At 39.8% G+C, this 22,376-nt stretch overlaps 1 protein-coding gene across 2 annotated transcripts in view; it reads left to right on the top strand.

The window, feature by feature from the left end:
* The window catches only part of NPEPPS (aminopeptidase puromycin sensitive), a 90,651-nt gene extending 70,006 nt beyond the window's left edge, over nt 1-20,645 (top strand). For both annotated transcript variants that reach the window (XM_042967184.1, XM_042967185.1), the window contains 11 exons: nt 780-889; nt 2,706-2,769; nt 4,441-4,580; nt 6,970-7,104; nt 8,570-8,789; nt 13,310-13,452; nt 13,881-13,937; nt 16,611-16,718; nt 17,202-17,357; nt 17,650-17,697; nt 19,831-20,645. In XM_042967184.1, coding sequence (XP_042823118.1) covers nt 780-889; nt 2,706-2,769; nt 4,441-4,580; nt 6,970-7,104; nt 8,570-8,789; nt 13,310-13,452; nt 13,881-13,937; nt 16,611-16,718; nt 17,202-17,357; nt 17,650-17,697; nt 19,831-19,983 — 1,334 coding nt within the window. In that variant the 3' untranslated portion in view covers nt 19,984-20,645. The remainder of the gene's footprint in view (nt 1-779; nt 890-2,705; nt 2,770-4,440; nt 4,581-6,969; nt 7,105-8,569; nt 8,790-13,309; nt 13,453-13,880; nt 13,938-16,610; nt 16,719-17,201; nt 17,358-17,649; nt 17,698-19,830) is intronic.
* Nucleotides 20,646-22,376: the final 1,731 nt, after the last annotated feature.

Here is a 22,376-nt window from a genome sequence, read left to right as displayed (position 1 = left end):
GGGAGAGAGAGAGAGAGAGAAACTCAAACAGGTGCCTCACTGTCAGCTCACAAACCTGTGAAATCATGCCCTGAGCCCAAATCAAGAGTCGGATGCTTAACCAACTGAGCCACCCAGGTGCCCCTTCCTTGGATTTTTCCTTAAAGGGCTTTTCCTCTGTTCATGCCCCCATTATAGCGTGTATCTCATTGAATTGCTGTTTTGCTTACCATGCCACCAGTGCCATTTGACCATATGAGTTTTACTTCAGCCTTAGAGCACTGAGTGTTTTTTAAACCTCTGTTAATTGAATGGATATCATGGTTTTAAGTTTGTAGGTGATGCTTAGTGGTGATCTTGAATATGTTTGTTTGTTTCTGTTATCTTCTTGTTTGAACTTCCCTGTTTGTCTTTTCTTTACTATAATTTGTGATGGATTTTTTTTTTTTTTTTTAAGTAAACTCTAGGCTTAACATGGGGCTTGAACTCAAAAAACTGAGATCAAGAGTTGCACCCTCTATTGACTGAGCCAGCCAGGCACTCCTATAATTTGTGATTTTTTTCTATTAAACTGGAACAATTAGGGGCATCTTAAACTATAAGACCGGTTTTTGTAATAGAGTTTATTTAATGGAGAGGCAAGTGGACATTAACTTGACCCCCCGTTTATCTCCCAAACCTGAAAGAACCAAAGAATTGGTTAGCAAGATAGCGTCAGGAGCTATATAAAATTTCTGGTTTGTTTCAGAAAATAAAAATGTAAACATTTTAGATTTTCATTGTTCGTGTTTACGTTCTAGAGGACCTCTGGGAAAGTTTAGAAAATGCTAGTGGTAAACCTATCGCAGCGGTGATGAATACCTGGACCAAACAAATGGGATTTCCCCTCATTTATGTGGAAGCAGAACAGGTAACCTTATAAAAAGTCCTCCAATTTGTCTGCTACTGTACTACATGGAATTCAGGCGGTGTTACCTCATTTGCTTTTCTGTACTTACATTTAAACTAGCCCTTGCATTGTTTTCTTGGTGATCTATTATCTGTATACTAAATGGTTTGCCTCCCCCTCCGCCATCATTAAAATCATACATACTTATAGTAGAAAACAAAATGTTGTCTACTCTTACTGTCCCCAAGGAAAACACTGTAAACTTGTTGATATAACTCATTTTTTTAAGTTTATTTAAGTAATCTCTACACCCAACATGGGGCTTGAACTCATGATTTTGAGGTCACTAGTTGCATGCTCTTCCAGCTGAGCCAACCAGGTGCCCCTTGATAGAATTCTAAAATGACCAAGTCAGGTTTATCCTAGGACTGCAAAGTTGATATAACATTAAAAAAAACTATCAGTATTTTGATTCATAAACACTACACTAACAGAATATAGGTAGGAGAACCACATAATCACTCCAATAAGATGCAGGAAAAGCATTTGTGAAAATTCAACACCCATTTATAATGTCATTCTTAAACATCAGCACTTTTTAAAATATTTTATTCATTTATTTTTAAATGCTTATTTATTTATTTTGAAAGAGAGCATGAGCGGGGGAGGGACAGAGGGAGAGAGAATCCCAAGCAAGCTCCATGCTCAGCACAGAGCCCAACCCAGGGCTCAATCTCACAACCATGAGATCATAACCAGAGCTGATACCAAGAGTCGGACGCTCAAGCAACTGAGCCACCCCGGCACCACTTAAGATTTATTTTTTAAGTAATCTCTACACCCGGTGTGGCGCGCGAATCCACAACCCCAAGACCAAGAGTCACATGCTGCACCATCTGAACCAGCCTGGTGCCCCTAAAATTAGTTTTAATGTTGGTTGGGTGGCAATGGGATTCTGATCAGAATTGCACTATTATTAGTTGAACTGTTACCTGAATTCAGAGAGTTGTACCTCAGAATGAGTTGTCTTCCCAGCAGGACTGAGCTACCCAGGCGCCCCCAGTCATTGCTTCTTTACTCAAATTTTTTAGCTTTTCAATTCTGTCTTGTGTAGTCAGTTTATCCATAAAGGTCATTGGCCTAATTTGACGTTGAATTTGGGTGATACTAATCTGTTATATATTATGTTATTTAAAATGTTCTAGGACGTATTAACAAATGATAAGTAAAGCAAACCATTGCATATTTGCTAAGTTTTTTTTTTTTTTAATATGCACTTCGGTTTTTTTAAATTGTTTTTGCAGTTTTCCCCCACCGCTTTTTTTGTGCTTCATTGCAAAGCTCATCCTTTGAAACAAAATGTGTGCCTCTTTCATGTTTACCAGTCACTCTAAACCTTTGAATTCTGAACGTTGAGTCCATGTGCTAATGTAAGGTTGCCACTTTTTAGAAGCTTAAGAGTCTAAAGACATAACCTCCCTCTATAAAGATTAAAACAACTGGCTGCAGTATTATTTATTGTTACGTATCCTTGTGAAAATGGTAACATTTTAAAGTTCTTGTCTGTGTACATAACCCTTCTGAGGGGCCGTGTTACATAGAACATGGCCTTTTATTTAGAGGCTTGTTATTTTGGGGCCTAAATGAGAAACAGCGCCTTTTCTCCCATTCTATACTATGGTCCTCTTCCTCACTGTTGCACTTTGTGTTCTCATGAGACATTTGGCTGTACTGGTTTCACCTTCTACTTTGTCACAGAAGTGTTGGCCCCTCCAAAAAGAAGGGGAAAAAAAAGTGTTGATACTACTATTAATAGCCTTTGTTTATGCTTTCTTAGGTAGAAGATGACAGATTATTGAGGTTGTCCCAAAGAAAGTTCTGTGCCAGTGGACCATATGCTGGTAAGCAAATGGCTGTAAGCGGGAGCTGATGAGTGAATGTGGACACCATTCCAGTAGTGTTCCAATTAACAGGAAGTAATTACATATTTTTTAGTATTTTTGATAGGATTAAATAAAAACAAGGAAATGGTAATAAAATATAAATGAAATCTAGGAAATCAAAAGAGGAGATTCATGAGGTATTTGTGGTGTTTTGATGTTCTTCAGTTTTTTGAAATTCCATGTCTCTATCCTTACAAGAATCTTGCTGCACATTTGTGTGGGTGGCTAATTCTTTGTCTTCTTTTTAATTCTTGGGCATACTAAGTAAGTAAACAAGTAAATAAAGCACAAAGATTATTTAGAGTTATCATGTACCATTTACTGTGCTAAAGCAGTATCACTGACCCTTATTTTATAGTTTCAGCAACCCTACTGGGTAGGTAGTATTATTTCCTTTCTACAAATGAAGGAGCTGAGGCATAGCTGGGTTAGTTAAATTGCCCAAGGTCGCCTATCTGATGAGTTAAAGAGTAGGAATTCAGACAAAATAGTTGGATTCCATGAGTTTATACCCTTAACTACCACTCGACTCTGGCTTTTCAAATTATTTCTACAGGTCATTAGATTCTTTTGCTCAGGAAATTAAAAGTACCTTTCTCACCTCCTTTAAAACAATTCTTAGTGGGGGGAGGTGTATATCAGAATCACCTATCCTTTTCATGTTCCAAAATAGGGCACACTCTACTAGGGTTAAGAGGTATATACCCTTTCATCCTTAACCTTCCTTAGCATTTGGAATTACTTTTTAAGTAAAGCTGTCTGACAAGTCAGATGACAAGGTTATTATCTAAAATAAATCCCTAAGGGTCACAGTTTCTGTTTTCTGCCTCATACCCACAATCTGCATCGTAGGACTGAGAGGTTTTGCAGTTTTTTTCAAATACTCTGTGACTGACCAGTATAGGCAGTATTAAAACCTGAAATGTCCCATTGTTAGGAAATTTTAATTTGTGGTTTAACCTGATAGCACAAAACTAGATAACTTAGTAAAATAGTTAAATGTAACTATAGTTAAATGTACTGGGCAATGGGCAAAGGACTCTCTTCTGTTTGGCATCTTAATTCAAAGTCTGTTTTTCTGTCGGATCCCTAAAAGACAGGTATGTTATCTGCCTTGCAAAAGCTTTGAGTTTTAGCTATGACTTTTTAGTGATGGAATCCGTCAGTTCTAGGATGTATCCTGTCTAAGAAATTAAGTCAACCCTTCACTACGTATACTTGTTAAGGACTGCACCTTAGAATGTTTTTAAATGCTATATGAAGACTTTGACCTACTTGAAATTTCTTTTACAGTAAAATTATTACTGTCTCTGTTACTCTATAAAGGGAAATGATTAAATTAAAATCACTGTGTTTTAATTTAACACGAATTTTAATTAAGAAACACTAAATAAACTGTTCTCCTTTTCTCTTTTAGGCTATTGTGATTTTTGTTAATAAATTCTCTCTTCCTTTATACTAGTATTATTCAGGTTATGGAAGAGTTTATGTACCATTGAAAATGAGCTATTGGCTTAACAGACTCAAGCTCATATGTAAGATACCAGTCCTCTCTCTCCACCTTACCTTCTATTTCTTCCCATGACAAATTATTTTTCAAGTTTTCTATTTGTTCTTCTGTTGCTTAAGGAGAAGACTGTCCCCAGTGGATGGTTCCCATCACAATCTCTACTAGTGAAGACCCCAACCATGCCAAACTGAAAATTCTGATGGACAAGCCAGAGATGAATGTGGTTTTGAAAAATGTCAAACCAGACCAGTGGGTAAAGGTGAGTCCATAAATGGCCTAGCCATTTTTATCTTACCTAAATGAATTGATTTCTCTCACTTCCTTTATACATTTTATGGCCGGCTGTAAATTCTGCTTTAGTTTAGATGAGGACTTGCAAAGACAAAAACATTACTAAACTGTCCTGTGTGAAATTTAGGGCCAATTTTCAAATAATATTATCTGATGTCTTCCCTTAGGTAAGGGAGTGGTACATAAGCAGATAAAAAGGGATATGATCAAAGGGGAAAAAATAGTAGATTATGTGTAAAGTCACATTAATCAAAAGGTCTGTGGTCTTGCAACTTCCAACTGCGCTGTCATTGTAACAAGATGTTAACCTCCACGATGTGCTGTCATTGTGTATGCACAGCTATCGTCAAGCGAGGCCACACATGTAATAATGAGTTTGTGTCACTGAAATGTGAAATTCCTGTAACTGGTGTTTTAAAATCATTTCATAAAAATAACAGTTGGTAAAGATTATTTCCCATTATTCTGTACTCTGTACCATTCGTAATAAAAAGTATCTACTATAAACTTTTCTCCCAATTATAGGTTCCTAATAGGAATTATACATTATCTCAGACTTTTGTATATGTATATGTGTGTGTGTGTGTGTGTGTGTGTGTGTGTGTGTGTGTGTATACACATACACATATATGATTTTTTAAAAATATACTCAGTGGAGGGGTGCCTAGCTGGCTCCCGTCAGAAGAGTGTGAGACTCTTGATCTCAGGGTTGAGTTCACACCCCACATTGGGTATAGAGATTACATAAAAATAAAATCTTTAAGAGGTGCCTGGGTGGCTCAGTCGGTTAAGCGGCTGACTTCGGCTTAGGTCATGATCCTCACAGTTTGTGAGTTTGAGCCCCACATTGAGCTCTGTGCTGACAGCCTGGAGCCTGCTCTGGATTCTATGTCTCCTTCTCTCTCTGACCCTCACCCGCTCACACTCTGTCTCTCTCTCTCTCAAAAAAAAAACATTTAAAAAGTTATAAAAATAAATAAATAATTATAAATTATAAATAAATAAAAACTTTAAAAATACAGATAGATACACACATATACATACTCAGTAGAATACTGTGTTACCATTTGAAATTACATCTGGAAGATTATGTAGCTATATGAAATTTTTCTTATAAATGAGAAAAACCTATGTATGCTGTGATTGTTACTGGGTAAATAAAGGTATTATTCCTGCAGTAAAAGGTAGAGGGAATCAATAAAATAGCAGTTGTATTATCGTGAGGTGATTTAAAAAAAATACTCACAGGGGTACCTGGGTGACTCAGTCAGTTAAGCATCCAACTCTTGGTTTCAGCTTAGGTCATGATCTCATGGTTCTGGGATCGGTCCTGCATCAGGCTCTGTGCTGAGTGTGGAGGCTGCTTGGGATGCTCTCTCCACCTCTCTCTCTCTGCCCCTCCTTCCCTGCTCATGCTCACTCTCTCTTTCTTTCAAAATAAATAAATAAAATTAAAAAAATACTTACATGTAAGTAGTAAAAGTAAAAACATAAATAGTGAAGTACTTGTATCTTCTACCTTATTTTACCTTTAAGGTATTTGGTATATAAATATTATCAAAAATATTTTTGCCTGTCGGTCATTAGCCTACAGAGAATAACAGTCCGTGATTATCTCACTCCACAAATTATATGAAATTACCTTTAAGGTCCATGCAATTCTTTAAAATCTAGGACCTGAGCATTGCTATTCTGGTGAGACTGTGGGCTGAGTAGATGAGTCTTTTTGTAAAGGTTTAGTCTTCCTCAGAGATTCCACTGTCCCCGTGTTCTTACATATAGTAAATATTTTCTGTGAACTTAAAACCATCCACCGAGAGTAGACAGAAACCGATCCGTGTGATTCCCTCCCTCCCAACCATATCCTTCCTACTGTCTCTCACTTTGTCCCCCACTATGTCAAGTTTCTGTTTTCTTTCACCTGTTTTCATCTTTGACAACCGCTTTCTATCTTTATGTGTTGTTTCATTTTAATCCCTGCCTGCATATGTGATCTTTGTTGTTTTCACTCAGATATACTGAAAGCAAAACTCCTTTCACACCTGCAAAAGACTGCTTTAAAAAACAAATGGATGTGGCGCCTGGGTGGCTCAGTCAGTTAAGTCTCCGACTTCGGCTCAGGTCATGATCTCATGGTTCATGAGTTCAAGCCCTGCGTTGGGCTCTGTGCTGACAGCTCAGAGCCTGGAGTCTGCTTCAGATTCTGTATCTCCCTCTCTCTCTCTCTCTGTCTCCCTCTCTCTGCCCCTCCCCTGCTTGTGCTCTCGCTCTCAAATAAACAAACACTAAAATTAAAAATTAACAAACAAAACAAATGGAACTGTTTAATTAATAATGTCCATTGGGTATCTTTTCAGTTAAACCTGGGAACAGTTGGGTTTTATCGGACCCAGTACAGCTCAGCCATGCTGGAAAGTTTATTACCCGGCATTCGTGACCTTTCTCTGCCCCCTGTGGATCGACTTGGATTACAAAATGACCTCTTCTCCTTGGTGAGCCTCTCTCAAGTAGTATAATGGATTTTGTTGATTAAAGGATTTTGTTTTTCCTGGAGTATCTGACTGAAACATAATTAGAAGAATATGGCTCTTCCTGAAGGTTGAACACCTTTTGGGACTAGAACAAATGACTAATTATCAATTAACATGACAAGATTGAACCTATATAATTTACCAGAAACAAATCCCATGTCACTACTCCTAAGCCAGCTTTTTGCAATGAAAACTATCCTTCGTAAGGCAAAAGTTCTTTTCGGTAGAAATAGGTATGAGCCTTGAAGAAATTTCCCTATTGATGTTTGTTTGTTTTTTTTTAATAATTCAGAATAATTTATATTTTTCTAAAATAGTGATTGTACTTGGCTGGAAACATCTAGAATTTTTTAACATTCCATTACTACTCAAATAATAGTCCATTAGCTTTAGAATTATATTTATGTGGGGTATCTGGGCGGCTGCGTCAGGAGAGCATCCGACTCTTGATCTCAGGGTCATGAGTTCAAGCCCCACATTGGGCATGGAGCCTACTTTAAAAAAAAAAAAAAAGGATTATATTTCTTTTGGCTTTGTTCCAGAAAGGATTTAAATCAGCAATTAGTAGTATTATCTTTATGACTCCAACATAGGTTAGATAATTTCCAGATGTCTGTGATAAAATTGTCAGATTCCTCCTACTATTCCTTTAAAGTGGACTTGAGTTTTCCCTCCCTTCTGCAGTAACTGGTTTTGGATTCCTCCTTTGTATAAACACAGATTAGCACTGATGCACAAAACCTCACATCTGCTGATCTCATTGCTGAGAGAGACCTGTCCCAGGAGAGTGGTGTATTTGTGCAGTTGGCTGCTGTAACACGAGTTCCTTTTCCTAGCTCTGTTAGTTAATTCTGAAAGGCCTTCCAGTTTGCCTTCTTTCACAAATGAGTAAAGGACAGACTGAAGTTGACACAGTTGGCAGGTCCAGCTTTGAAAGAGCCTCTGTCAAAAACCAAAGCCCTAACTATTGTTGTGTCTTTTCTGAAAGTATGAGAATTTTAAAAATAAAAACAAAGCCAAGGCCCCAGACACTGGATAGAAATAGGAAATTAACGGCTCTCCTTCTTGCTTTCTTTTTTTTCCCTTGCTTTCTTTCTCATTGAAGTATAGTTGATGCACAGTGTTACATCAGTTTCAGGTGGACAGCATAGTGATTCCACGTGTCCGTGCCTCATGCCGTGCTCACCACAAGTGTAGCTATACAACCTGTCACCAAACAAAGTGTACCTAAGTTGCTCTGTCACAAATAACAAAAAGTAAATAAGGGATATTGTCATGATAGGAGGTTTATTCTCATAATCCCCTGTGTTCTTTCAACCAAAGAAATGACTGACTAGCAGTAGATAATGCTGAAAATGCATGCTTGTGTTTCTTTGTTTTGTTTTTGTCTGAAGACTAGATTAATTTATGTTTTTTCCTATCCCAGGCTCGAGCTGGAATCATTAGCACTGTAGAGGTTCTAAAAGTCATGGAGGCTTTTGTGAATGAGCCCAATTATACTGTATGGAGCGACCTGAGCTGTAACCTGGGGATTCTCTCAACTCTCTTGTCCCACACAGACTTCTATGAGGAAATCCAGGAGTTTGTGAAAGATGTCTTTTCACCCATAGGGGAGAGACTAGGCTGGGACCCCAAACCTGGAGAAGGTAATGGATGCACGGAATGGGGAAAGAATTGATGAGGAATTGGACCCTTTTTACTCAGCTGTGGTTAACAGTACCGGTAGTATCGTGGTATCTGTTGGGTGTTACTATGTTTTCAGCTCCCCAGAAATTAAATCTTAGGTCTTTTAAGTTTATTGGTGAAGTTACATGGGTCACCAACCTAAAAACAGTGGTGGTCATGTGTATTCACTGTTAAATACGATTCGTAAACAACACAAATGGTGGAAATAGAGGCCTTTTACAGCGTTCCAAAAGCCTGTCTGTAGTCAAGAAAAGCTAAAGGGAATTTTAGATGATTTTATTTATTATTGCCATAACTATCAGGCACCTTATGTGTACAACTCGGAAGGATACCGAGAGACAGTAAGTGAATTAAGGAAGTTACTGACATTCTACATGTGTTCTCTCCTCTGATTATTTCCATAATTGTATATTTACTCTTTTGCCGTCATCATATGTTGGGAATGGTGATCTTGTGGTTTTATATATAATTGTTTTCTACCATCTGCAAATAACTAAAGGTGGTATTTCATCCTGGCAGTCTTGATCTCAGAGTCTTTTGCAATAAGAACAACAGTAACAATTACCTAGAGCTCTATGTTTTCCCCTTGTGGATTCAACAAATATTTATGCGCCTAGTAAATACCAGGTACTATTCTGGGAGCTGGTGGTACAGCAGTGAAGAAAGCTTTGCCCTGTGTGGCTTACATTCTAGTGGGAGACACAGCAAACCATTGAACATACGATAATTTAGGTGGCAACGAGTATCATGAAGAAAAATAAAGTTAGGTAAGGTAGATAAAGAGTGGTAGGCCGGTACGCCCTAGCCTGGTCAGGGCAACAGTCACTCATGATGAAGTGATAATATGAGCATAAGCAGAGACCTGAGAGAGAGCTGTGAGGCCATCTAGAGGGAAATGGTCCAGACAGGGAACAGCCAGTGCAGGAGATCTGCAGCAGGAGCAGGCTTGGGTTGTTCGAGGAATAACAAGGAGGCTAGTTACATCAGGACGGAGTAAGTGAGGGGGACAGAGTGGGAAGCGGTGCAGCTCCTATAGGACCTGCGGGACCTAGTACATTTTCGACTTTCACAGTTAGTGATATGAGAAAGTGACTTGAGAGCTGATGCACAAGAACGTGACTTGACGTACTCAGCTGTGTGGGACCCAGACGAGTGGAGAGGCAAGAGACAGGAGCAGGGAGACCTTACAGAGCTGTTCGAGTAATCCAGTTGAGGTGCCGGGTGCAGCTTACACTTGCAGGTGGCAGATTCTGGGCGTGTTTTGAAGGTAGAACTGAACCTATTTGGTGGTGGACTGACTGCAAGGGGAAGGAGGAGGAGCCACCACATTCTGGCCTGAGGACCGGAGGGGTGACCTTGCCAGATACAGAACAGGATGGCCGTAGAAGTGGGCTGGGAACAGAGGGAATCAGGAGCTGGGTGTTGGACATGTCAACTTAGACATCCAGGTGGAGAGTCAAGCCTAGAGGTCTAGGCTGAATAAATGCATTTAGTGTGTAGATGGTGTTTACAGCCACGAGACTGGACGAGATCACGCAGGGCCTGAGTGTAGGCGGACAAAAGAGGTCTGAGGGCTAGGTCCGATGCCAGGCCAAGATTTGGAGATTGAGTGGAAGACGAGGAGTCCGCAAGGGAGACTGGCCACTGAGGTGGGAGAGTCAGGAGGGAGGAGATGTTCCAGACGTCTTAAGAAGCAGTGCAGAAGGAGCGTTACCCACTGTGACGGCTGGTGCTCTGAGTCCGGCGAGATGAAGGGGGTTGGTGAGGCCATCAGCAAGTTCTGTGGAGCGGTGGAGAGCACTAGTGGTCCTCCAGAGCGGGAGGGGGTAAGCAAAGGGCACATTCAGACAACTTTTTTTTTTTAATTTTTAATGTTTATTTTTGGGAGAGAGAGACAGAGCATGAGCAAGGGAGGGGCAGAGAGAGAGAGGGAGACACGGAATCGGAAGCAGGCTCCAGGCTCTGAGCTGTCAGCACAGAGCTGGATGTGGGGCTTGAACTCAAGAACCGTGAGATACGACCCGAGCCGAAGTCAGACGCTTAACCGACTGAGCCACCCCCCAGGCACCCCACATTCAGACAACTTCTTCAAGGAGTTTTTGCTGAAAAGGCAATCAGAGAAAAGGGGATAGTCTGGGGAGAGATGTAGAGTCAGTGGAGGCATATTTTTTTTTTTTTTTAATAAAGAGGGAGATTTTGTAACATGTTTTTGTGCTGATGACAATGCTAGAGTAGTAATAGAAAAATCCGTGATGTGAAAGAGACGGGGGCTAATTCCTGGAGCGATGGCCAAGCGATGGAGAGGAGTCGGGACCCAACGGAGGAGTGTGCTTTAGACAGGAGCCCAGAGCCCTAGAAACAAAACATGAGAGGGTGTGTGGGGTCAGATCCACGCAGACTGGTGGATGTTGTACTTCTCTTTCACGGCTCAAAAACACCTTAATGAAATAGGGAGAATATCTTTAGTTTTCTAGTTTTATAGATAGAAGAATCAAACAGCAAAATAATAAAACATTCCCTTGTGTCACACAGCAAGTGAGTACCAGAGTCAGAATTACAAATTGGTTCTTCTAAGAACCTCACTAGTGTCCTGTTGTGTTATGTATTGATCTCCTATTGTTTTCTTGGACTTATTTTTTTACTGAGTTATAATTTAAATGTAGCAAAATGCACAATTCAGTGTTACATTTCTTGGGGTGCCTTGGTAGCTCAGTCAGTTAGGCATCCAGCTTCAGCTCAGGTCATGATCTTGCAGTTCATGGGTTCGAGCACTGGGTCGGGATCTGTCCTGACAGCTCAGAGCCTGGAGCCTGCTCCGGATATTCATTCATATTCTCTCTCTCTCTCTCTCTCTCTCTCTCTCTCTCTCTCTCTCTCTTTCTCTTTCTCTTTCTCTTTCTCTTTCTCTCTGCCCCTCCCCTGCTCTCTCCAAAATAAATAAACATTAAAAAAAAATTTAATGTTACAACTCAGCGACTTTTGACAAAAAATACACTGAAGAGGTTGCCTCGGGCCTCTTCCCAGTCAGTCCTTGCCAGGCCGGTTCCCCTATCCATCCCCTCCAGGCTAACACTATTCTGCCTTTTTCACCCTAGATTAATATTATCTCTTCTAGAACTTTATGTAAATGGAATCCTAATATATTTTTCCTGCTCTTACATCTGGCTTCTTTCAATATAATGTGCTAGAGATACATCCAGGGTGTTCATTCCATTTTATTGCTTAGTGGTATTTCATTGTATGTACCACAACTTAGCTGTTTTGGTATTGCAATCCATCATTGCTAGTGTTAACTTTTTTTTTTTTAAGACATAGTATATAATAAAATGTACCTTTTAAAGTATACAACTCAGTCTTTTTTAGTTTGTTCACAGCATTGCACACCCGTCACCACCATCCAATTCCAGAATAACTTCTTTAGCCTCAAAAGAAACTCCATACCCATGGCAGTCACTCCCCATCCCCTGGCAATCCCGATCCCTGGTAACCACTAATCTGCTGTCTGTCTCTATGGATTTGCCTACTCTGGGCACTTCCTGTAAATGGAATCATACCCCGTGTAGCCTTTTGTGTCTCACTTTTTTCACTTAGCACAATGTTGCTAAGGTTCATCCGTGTTGCAGTGTCTGTCAGTACCGCATCCTCTTATAGCTGAATAGTATTCTGCTGTATGGATGTACCACATTTTGTGTTTTCATCACTTGGTGGGTGTTTGGATGGTTTCTACTTTTCGACAGTTGTGAATGCTGCTGTGAACATGTGTGTACAAATTTTTGTGGACGTAACACCTCCGTTTCTATTGCGTGGACTTGCCGGATCATACGGTAACCCCATGTTTAACCTCTCTAGGAATTGCCAGACTGTTTTTCCAAGTGGTCACAACATTTTATGTTCCCGCCAGCAGCGTATGAGGGTTCTAACATCTCCGCGTCCTTGACAGTGCTTGTTATTGTCTGTCTTTTTTAGTCATCCTGGTGGGTGTGAAGCAGATCTCATAGTGGTTTTGATTTGCGTTTCCCTAATGACCAAAGTTGAACATCTCTTTATGTGCTTATTGGAGTAAACCGATCCATCAGATTTCGATTTTTAAAAATCTCAGATTTCAATTGGTTATACACAGCATACTAGTTCAGTATGTGGCCTTTTTTCTGAATCTTGGGTCAAAACTGCATGATCTAAGCCTGTTTCTTTCACATATAATCCTTAGCAATGTAATTACCTAGATGGAGTGAACATTTAGTCAATTCAGATCATTGGCATTTGTAGACAAAGTCAGCAAATTCATTTGCTTGTCTAGTGTGTTTATTAGCACTTCATTTCACTCTTGTGATTTGAACAGTATAAATCAGTGTCCTCTCAAGTACTAGGGTAATTGATTGTGTTTGTTCAAGATGGCAGACATGGTATAAGATATCCAAGTAGCATATTTGTGAAAATGGGATTTTTAAGCAGTGTTGTGTCTCTTTTACTTCTTAATCAGGTCATCTAGATGCACTCCTGAGGGGCTTGGTTCTGGGCAAACTAGGAAAAGCAGGACATAAGGCAACATTAGAAGAAGCCCGCCGTCGATTTAAGGACCACGTGGAAGGGAAACAGATTCTCTCCGCTGATCTGAGGAGTCCTGTAGGTTTTCATGATAAATAACCTTGATTTCTAGGTGACTGCATCATTCTGCACACAGTGTGGGATGTATTTAATGGTAACCAGAAATGACCTAGACACTGACCCACACATTGTGTCTGACTCTGTGTTCATATGTGCCATTTAGGTGGTTTGTAGCCAGCTTCTCGTTTGTTTCAAGTTTCTCAGACTACACTGTGCTTAAAGCTGATTATCTGTGCACATTCCCCTGAGAGAGCCGGTGTGCATGCCGTCTCCCTGTCTGGTTTTCAGTATGGGCTCCGAAGCTCTTTGTCGCACACTTTGTACGTAACATCCACACACAGCTGTGTACAATCGTGTTGACTTGCTTTCTGCCTTAACATTAGAATATTTGGAACAAGATACAGTTAATCAGATGCCTTCTTTGTCGTTCCTGTATTCTCTTGTAGGTTTATCTGACCGTTTTGAAGCATGGTGATGGCACTACCTTAGACATTATGCTAAAGGTGAGTACATTCGGAAAGGGTTTCCATCTTCTGCTGTTAAACTTGGATTGACACAGTACAAGCTTTAAGTGGTTAAAAAAAAAAAAAAGTCCTGGCGAAAGAAATATATGTAGATATGCATGTTGCAGACAGGCAAATATTAAGAAACTATGGGAGAGAGATATCATGTCTGTTCACGTGTACTACCAATACAATGCCAGAAGTCATCTAGTGTTCTCACTTTTTTTAATTTCTAAGTTTATGTATCTTAAACCAAAAAATGAAGTGTTCATTTTGATTAACAAGTCAAGCTCTTAAAATTTTCCCTTCTGTGTAAACTTACATAGGATCCTTCCCATTTTGAAGAAAAGGTTTGTGTCTGTGCTTAGGGGAGAGAGAATCAGGTGTCTCCAGGGTTTGAGTTATGTCAGTGCCTCTTATGAATGGACAGGAAATTAATTGACTTGCCTGCGTAGCCTCTGTAGTTTCCCCAGAGGGTTGGCATGTAATTAAACTCTAATACAGATACTGTACTTTTCCAGTCCCTGTCCATGCGGTTGTCAATCTTAAGAAATCACTTGACAGGGGGAGCTGAATGTACTTATTACCATCGAATAAAATGTGCAAAATGTGTCTAAATACCCAAATTACGTGTCAAATCTGCAAAGCCCATTCGTTTAAAGACCTGCTCTTAGTGGGAACAAACAGAACAGGAATGGGATGTGCTTTGCTACTTCCATCTTTAATGGATTAAGAACACTTTTCTGACCTCAAGTAGATCAAAATTGCAAATCCAATTTCTAGTATTTCATTTTAAACAAATCCTGTTTTTTTTTTTTAATGTTTATTTATTTTTGAGAGAGAGAGAGAGCATGAGCATGAGCAGGGGAGGGGCAGAGAGAGAGGGAGACACAGAATCCGAAGCAGGCTCCAGACTCTGAGCTGTCAGCACAGAGCCCGACACAGGGCTCGAACTCACGGACCGCGAGATCATGACCTGAGCAGAAGTCAGATGCTCAACCGACTGAGCCACCCAGGCGCCCCCAAATCATATTTTTTAAATGATTAAAATATTTTGAAAAATGTAAACTTTAAGAAACTCAAAATGTGCCACTTTACTGATCTTGGACAAGAGTTTCCTTTCTAATAATATCAAAATTATACTTTGGGTTTAACTTAACTTTCAATTAAATGACATTGAGGTCCCTTCTCAGTCTTAATATTCTGTGAAACTGTGCACTATGAATCCTGTATTTCTTTGCATATGAAATCAGATATTTGTGGGTTTTGTCTTTTCCATAGCAGTATGGAACAAAATAGGGGTTCTGAAATTTTCATGACAGATACCTTGACATTTTCATGTCCTAGCACACTTTTAAGAATTTATTCTAGTATGTATATTTAATAAGTGTTGGCATCTATTTAATGTAAGGGAGCTGACTATAATTCTGATTTACTATCGAAAGAGCTCTAATGAAGGCCAAATTAGGTTTCTTCAAGAGACCAGTTGATGGGAGATGAGGAGGATTGTCTTCTGTTGGTAATTTAGGAATAATGAGGCCCGCTAATAAAGAACTTTGATTTCAAAGTATATTTGGAATGTGGTGTTGTGGTGCCATCTAGTGGACTAGTTTAACAGGTTCTCCTTGGGGAAAACCATGCTTCTTGAAAGCCAGAGTTCAGACCTTGAGTCCTGGAGCTGAAAAGGACCTTAGAAATTATCTCTCCACCCCACTCATTTTACACAAGGGGAAACTGAGATCCAAAGAGGTTAAGGACTTAGTCAAGGTCACACAGCTAGTTAGACACAAAACCAGGACTAGAACCCAGGTCTCCTGACTTCTATCTATTTTACTACACTGCTGCTCAAAAGAAATCAAAGGAAAAGAAGAGGAAATGGGGGCCTGTGATGGGGTGTGCGGACACTGGTCAGTGTAAAACCTTCAGTGAGAAAAAAAGCCAACAGAGTCTATCGATTAAGTTGTCTTGGAGAGATATCTCATATATGCTTGTAATTTTTGTATGCATAATGTTTTGTTTCTGATGGTGGAAAAAAGACTCGGTATAATCACTGTGGAAGATTTAGAGACTAGAAAAGTATAAAGAAAATACTTACCTGTAATTTGAAATGTTTAAAAAGGTCACAAAATAGGTATAAGATGATCTGATGTCCAATTTGGTAATGTACATATTGTAATAATTTAATTTTTTCTTTATGCTTCTCATTTTCCTAATTTCCTGCATTCAGCATGCGATGCTTTTGCAGTTGAAAAATTTGATGATACAGAATCCCACTGATCAGAGACCATCGTTAATATTAACATACATTTTTGACTATTAGAAATTAAATTGATGACCTTCAATGGTATTGGCAATCACCAGTTTGTTCATTTAACACAGAACATTAGTCAGACATCATACCCCTCAGATCTTGAATTTAAACTGCTCAGAACTGATGACCAGCCATTCACATAGTACTCATTTACATTTAGTGACTTACTATAATGGCAAATCACAAATTTAGTGCCTGAACATCCTGTAAAGTTTTATCTTCTGTTAATTTTATGCCCTGCGTGCCTAGCCAATGAGAATATAGAACAGAAGTTTCACCTTACTGGGGGAGAAGCTCATATAAGCATGTGTCTGACTTCCAGGGGACAGTTAACTATCTCGATCTGTATTTTTTCACTATAGCTTCACAAACAAGCAGATATGCAGGAAGAGAAAAACCGAATTGAAAGGGTCCTTGGGGCTACTCTTTCACCTGAATTGATTCAAAAAGTCCTCACGTTTGCACTTTCAGTAAGTTACAATGAAAACTGCTTTTAGAGGGAATTGTAACCTATCGATCTGTGGCAGCTGTCTTTGACTCCATATTCTCTTGATCTGCTTTAACCCCTTCCTCTTAGTCTGGGGGAAATGGAATGGGCTTTTGTTACTGACCTCTATCTATATCTGCCTCTAACGGTGGGAATCGGGATAGTTGGAAGCAGGAATAAACTGGCAAGCCTACTTATCTTACCCCTGTGCCTACTTTCTGTCTCTTCCTTTCTTTATCCTGTAGGAACCCAAGCAAACATCTATTCAGCAGCCTGTTTTTACCTGTCTCAGTGCCTCATTCTCAATTTGGCTGATCTTTAGGAAGCTTTCTGGTGCCAGTTATTCCTAAAATAAGGAATGAGGGTCTTCAGTGTGATTACTTGGGTACCTCAACAGCATTTGCCCTTTCTGGCACCAGAAGATGTTTTGAGTACAGTAGACTTTTCGTTCTCTTTCTATTTCTAGGAAGAGGTACGCCCACAGGACACTGTGTCAGTAATTGGTGGAGTGGCAGGAGGCAGCAAGCATGGAAGGAAGGCTGCTTGGAAGTTTATAAAAGACAACTGGGAAGAACTTTATAATCGATACCAGGGAGGATTCTTAATATCCAGACTAATAAAGGTGTGTGAAGATTTTTATTTTGAGTAGCTTGCTTATCATAGATGTTATTTAGAGACATCCCTGATTCACTAGGCCTATAGTCTTTGCTCTTTAAGGGTTTCTTCCAAAAAAACCCACAAAAGTTCCTTAAATAATTATTAGCTTTATTAAAGGGCTTCTCCATCACCCATCCTGCACCTTCTAGAATATTCTGAAGTTGGGAGAATATAAAATGATTTGGTTTTTAGGTAAATGGAAGTTTGTTCCTAGCGTCTTTTAGTTACATTTACTATTTAAACCATTGTTTTTTCAGCTATCAGTTGAGGGATTTGCAGTTGATAAAATGGCTGGAGAGGTTAAGGTAAGCAAAGTACTGTTTCCTTTTTACTTTTCAATCTAGTAAGTAAAAACACTAATGAGCCAAATTGTAATGATACGATGTTGGGGTAATGCTGTATTTATCCTTGTTTTTGCTTGGAAGAAGACAGCTTGGGTTGTGTCTTTAATGCTTGAAGAATTTAGGGTTGGAATCATCTTTGAGCGCTTTGCAATATGGTTGAAGGAACGTGGTGGAACTTGGAATCAGTCGATCTGAGTATAAATCTGTGCTCTGCCCTATGTTAGCTATGGGACTTCAAGTAAGTTTTTTAATCCCTGTGAGCCTGTCTCCTCATCCATAAAATGGAATGATGATAAGATTGTTATTTAAGTAATGTAGTGGGACTGGAACAGAGTAGTAGGTCCTTGATAATGGTTCTTTTTTTCCTTTCTAATAACAACCTTCATAGGTCTGTCCTGTGCACGAGGAGACAAGATGGCTATGCAAGGAATCTCCTCTTAGCCCTTACAAAGGAGAATCTTCAGTTTAGTGGTAACGTTCAGCATGTGAGGAACAGATCTACACTGATGAGGGAAATCTTAATGTTAAGCCTTCCATTGGATTTAATTGTGAAGTTATTTTTGAAGTGTCACTTTTACCTTTACTTCTTGAAGGCAGTGGGGTTACGAGGTGTGAATGTGGAGGCTCTGAGGGCTGTTGTGTTGTTTCACTCACTCTGTGAGCCATTGTTTGGAATTTTAAGGTTTCAGGTCTTGAGAAAACAGTGAAACACTTGATCTCTGCCTTCATTTAACTTACATTGTATGCTGTGGAAACAGTTACTTTACCGTAAAGGATAGAAGTACTCTGAAGGAGAAGTACATATACCTGGTTTGGAGGGGAAAGGCAGTGAGTGGCCAAGCTGAGACCGGGAAGATAGGTAGAGGCCAGACTGGAGGGCCTTGGAGGCCATATGAATTTTCCTAAGAGTGCAAAGCCCTTGAACTGCTTGTCAACAGGGGAGTGAGTTGATGTGATTTGTACCATAAAAATTTCAGTCCGGCTGCAGTATGGGAAAGAGAAACATTTTGGGATGCTGACTGCAAGCAAGAATGATAGAGTAGCTTTCAGGAGATGGAGTTATGAAATTCAAGGGCTTGGGTTTGTTAATCTTTAATTCAACAAATATTTACTGATTGGCTTCTCTGTGTTGTGAATGTACCTGGCAGAGGAAGAAGGAAGAATCAACGATAATTCCTGGGTTTCTTATATGTAAATAGTGGTGCTATTTGTGGAGGTGGAATGAGGGGCACTTCTGTATTGTACTTGGGCCCTAAGAACCCAGCCCCAAGAACGAGCCTCAGCGAAGGCGCCATTGTTGTTTGTGTGAACGAGGTTATTGATTTCCAAAAGTTCTAGACTTAATCTGATGAATTAGTCATTCTTTCCTTTACACCTGTGACGACTGGTTCAAAGTAAAGACCCCTATCCTTTCGTTGGTTGGTATTTAAGAGTTGCTCTGTTTACTATGAATCTTGGTATACTTCATTGGAACGTAGTTTGTTGAATCTTTAATCAATAAGCTTTGGATAAATTATAATAAACTCAGAAATGTTTTGTTGTATGAAAGATGTGAGTCTGTGGAGCAGCAATTTAATCTTTGTGGTCTTATCGCCTTCACAAATTAATCTCTGTTTGAAGCAGCCGGAATGTGTGCGTCCTTAAGGACTCTGCCTGCCAAGTATTGTGCTAACAGTTTTTATGGATTTTCTCTTAAACTTCTGGACTAAATAGTTTCTCACCAATGAGAAAACAGAATGATTAATGTACTCAAACTCACAGGCTAATACATGACCGAACCGAGATTTGAGTCCCAACCTAATTCCAAAGCCCTACATTAACCACTAGATAATGAACCTAAAAGACAGGCCAGAGGTTCTGCCTCTTTGTTACCTTTTGATTAGATTTGAAGCATGTATTTGGGGAAGAATTCCTGTATGCAGGTCTAAGGGGCTGCTTTGTTTTCTTTTAGCCTGGGAGTAGCAGCGGTAAATTTTCACGATTAAAGCTTTTGAATCCTTTACAGAACAGTGGGTAACTTCTCATGACCTGTGATACTTCTAACTTCGTACCATTGCTAGTAATGATCCTACCTTCTGGGTTGTTTTATACCAGGCTTTCTTCGAGAGCCACCCAGCTCCTTCAGCTGAGCGCACCATCCAGCAGTGCTGTGAAAATATCCTGCTGAATGCTGCTTGGCTAAAGCGAGATGCTGAGAGCATTCACCAGTACCTCCTTCAGCGAAAGGCCTCGCCACCTACGGCGTGAACCCTGAGCGCCGCCACCGCGGTTCTGCTGCTTGGCTGCAGGGATGAGGTGGGGCTACCGAACAGCTGATTCATATGCCGAGAATTTGGAGTCTTCTTTCAAACCAGTGGGGGTTGGACGATGAATGTAGTTAACTGGTTCCTGCTCACACTCCAGAATTAAATTCTATTGAAAAAGGAAAATCAGCAATTCAGCAAAAAAATAAGTAAATAAATAAAAATAAAAAATAAAAAATGTAAATATGATAGTAATAAAATAGAGCATAACGAAACTGTGAAACTTCCTGAAGCCTTGTCAGTGGTTAAAAGTATTTAACACTCTCCTGTTAATGACAGATGTTCTGTTTTTATAACCTACCAAAAGGAAACTAGAGGCTTCTGGGTGAAGAAGATTTTTTGTGAAGTGGGTTCTGCGAGCAGCCTACAAGCCAAGGGTAGTGTCCATTGCTCTGGGAATGGTTAAACGTGAAAGGCTGATAGCTGGTATAACATAGAGTCTGTGCATAATTCCAAGTGTTTTTTGGTTTTTTGTTTTTGGGGTTTTGGTTTTTTGGGTTTTTTTGTTTTTTTTTTTTGGTTTTTTTGGGCATGGGGACTGATCAGGAAGATATATTTTCCTGCATAACTCAATCTGAACCAAGGATTGTAGTTTTCCTCCTTGCCTTCCCTTCTGTGTGACCCCCTTGGCCAAAAAAAAAAAACAAAAAAAACAAAAAAAGTTAAAAAAACCAAACCTATCCTGGTCTGGGTTTTTCCTCCTCCTAGTTCCACCCCCAACCTCCTCCCCCCCCCCCACCCCCCACCCCCCCCCTACCCCCGGTGTCCTTCTTAGAGATAAAGAAATAATAAGGAAACATCTTTTATAGCCACATTAAATAAGAGAAACTGATATACATTATTTTTTCTTTCTTTTTTAAGATAACTTTTAAGAACCCTGAAATGCATATAGGTGAGACATAGAGATGAAAGGGTTTTCAGCCAGGCCATCCTGAAGGAGTCACTCTGCTGACAGCGGTCTTAGTTGTCTGACAGGCCAACTGTTAAGCCTCTTTCCAACAGTGTCAACACTGGCTTCTCCTGGTTCATTCTGGACATGTAAGAAGTCCGTGGTAACTGCTGCAGGGGCCGCATATTAGTGGTAACTGGTTCAAACAAAAACTGTAAGCCTGTGTGCCACTCTTCGCTTTAACAGTGTATCCTACTAACAAGCCTCACCTAACTAATCCAGCGAGTTTTAACTCTAAACCTCTTTCCTTTTCTCTGGCCCTACCTTTTTTCTTTTCTTCCCTTTTTCCTTTTCTTTTTATTTTTCTTTTTAAAAATATTTTTTGTGTTATTAACAGGAATTCATATTTGGTGTGGCTTAACTGTATTCCAGAAGGTCATCAGATTGTGAGACTGCTTCCTTGAAACATTTTTGTGCTATTGTTTTAAAAAAATAATAATTAAAAAACAGTTGGCGTTAATAAAAATGTCAATGTGAAATTGATGTCCTGATTTCTTTTATTCTCTTCAATAAGAAATTACAAGCGTTTCCTATCATTCACTAGGATTATAAGAAGTTTTGCTATCATGGGATTTTTTGAGTCTAAGAAAATCCAGTTTCTGAATTCCTTAATGACTAAGACCTAAACAGAAAAATCCTAAGAGTCCTTCTAAATTCATTCTGGATCAGTCAGCATTCAGGAGTTAACCTGACACTTGCCAGTTCCCGTTTCTTGAGGCTCTCTTGTCCAGGTGCCACACGCAGGGCGGCCATGAGGCCATCTAGGCATGTGCTTAAGGCACCAGCAAAGTAGGGACACCAAAAAGACTGAGAAGAAATCTGCTTAGTATTCTCATTTTACAATTAGAAATTCTAGAAAGAAGTAATTTCATTTTCAGCATATATACAAGTTTTGTGTATAATAGTTAATTGGCTTGAATTATGCTGCGGCACAGGTGGTGGAGGGTGTCTTCTGTGTCCCCTTCAGAGCCGCTCCCATCCCGTTCTGTGCCCCGGGAGGGCTTGGCCCACACGGACTGCACTGACAGGGTCCTTTGCCCTCTGACTTCAGGTTGTGTTGATCCAATTTGTAATACCTTCAAGATCAAAAGGCATGAGGAGAGGACGGTCAGGGTATTTATTCACCAGGCTTCCTCATCCCCAGGTCACATGGGTCGTCTGTGACCCTCTACCAAAGGCCACGACTCCTGTTCAGAAGCCCTCTCTAGCTTCTAGCTCCGTCACTTTGCCCCTTCAAACCTAGGGAAAGGATTATTCCCTTACTAGCTCTGGATCATTCCATTATTCCTTGTTGGTTCCCCTGAACTTTGCTCACATCTTTGTAAATAGTCCCTTTATTAAACCTTCGTCAAGTTACCTAGTTCAAGTGTGTTCTCTGTTCTCTACTA

This window comes from Panthera tigris, chromosome E1 (assembly GCF_018350195.1).
Source record: "Panthera tigris isolate Pti1 chromosome E1, P.tigris_Pti1_mat1.1, whole genome shotgun sequence".
Lineage (NCBI taxonomy): Eukaryota > Metazoa > Chordata > Mammalia > Carnivora > Felidae > Panthera > Panthera tigris.
Note: the sequence above shows the minus strand (reverse complement) of the source record. Positions and strands in the feature narration are given on the sequence as shown.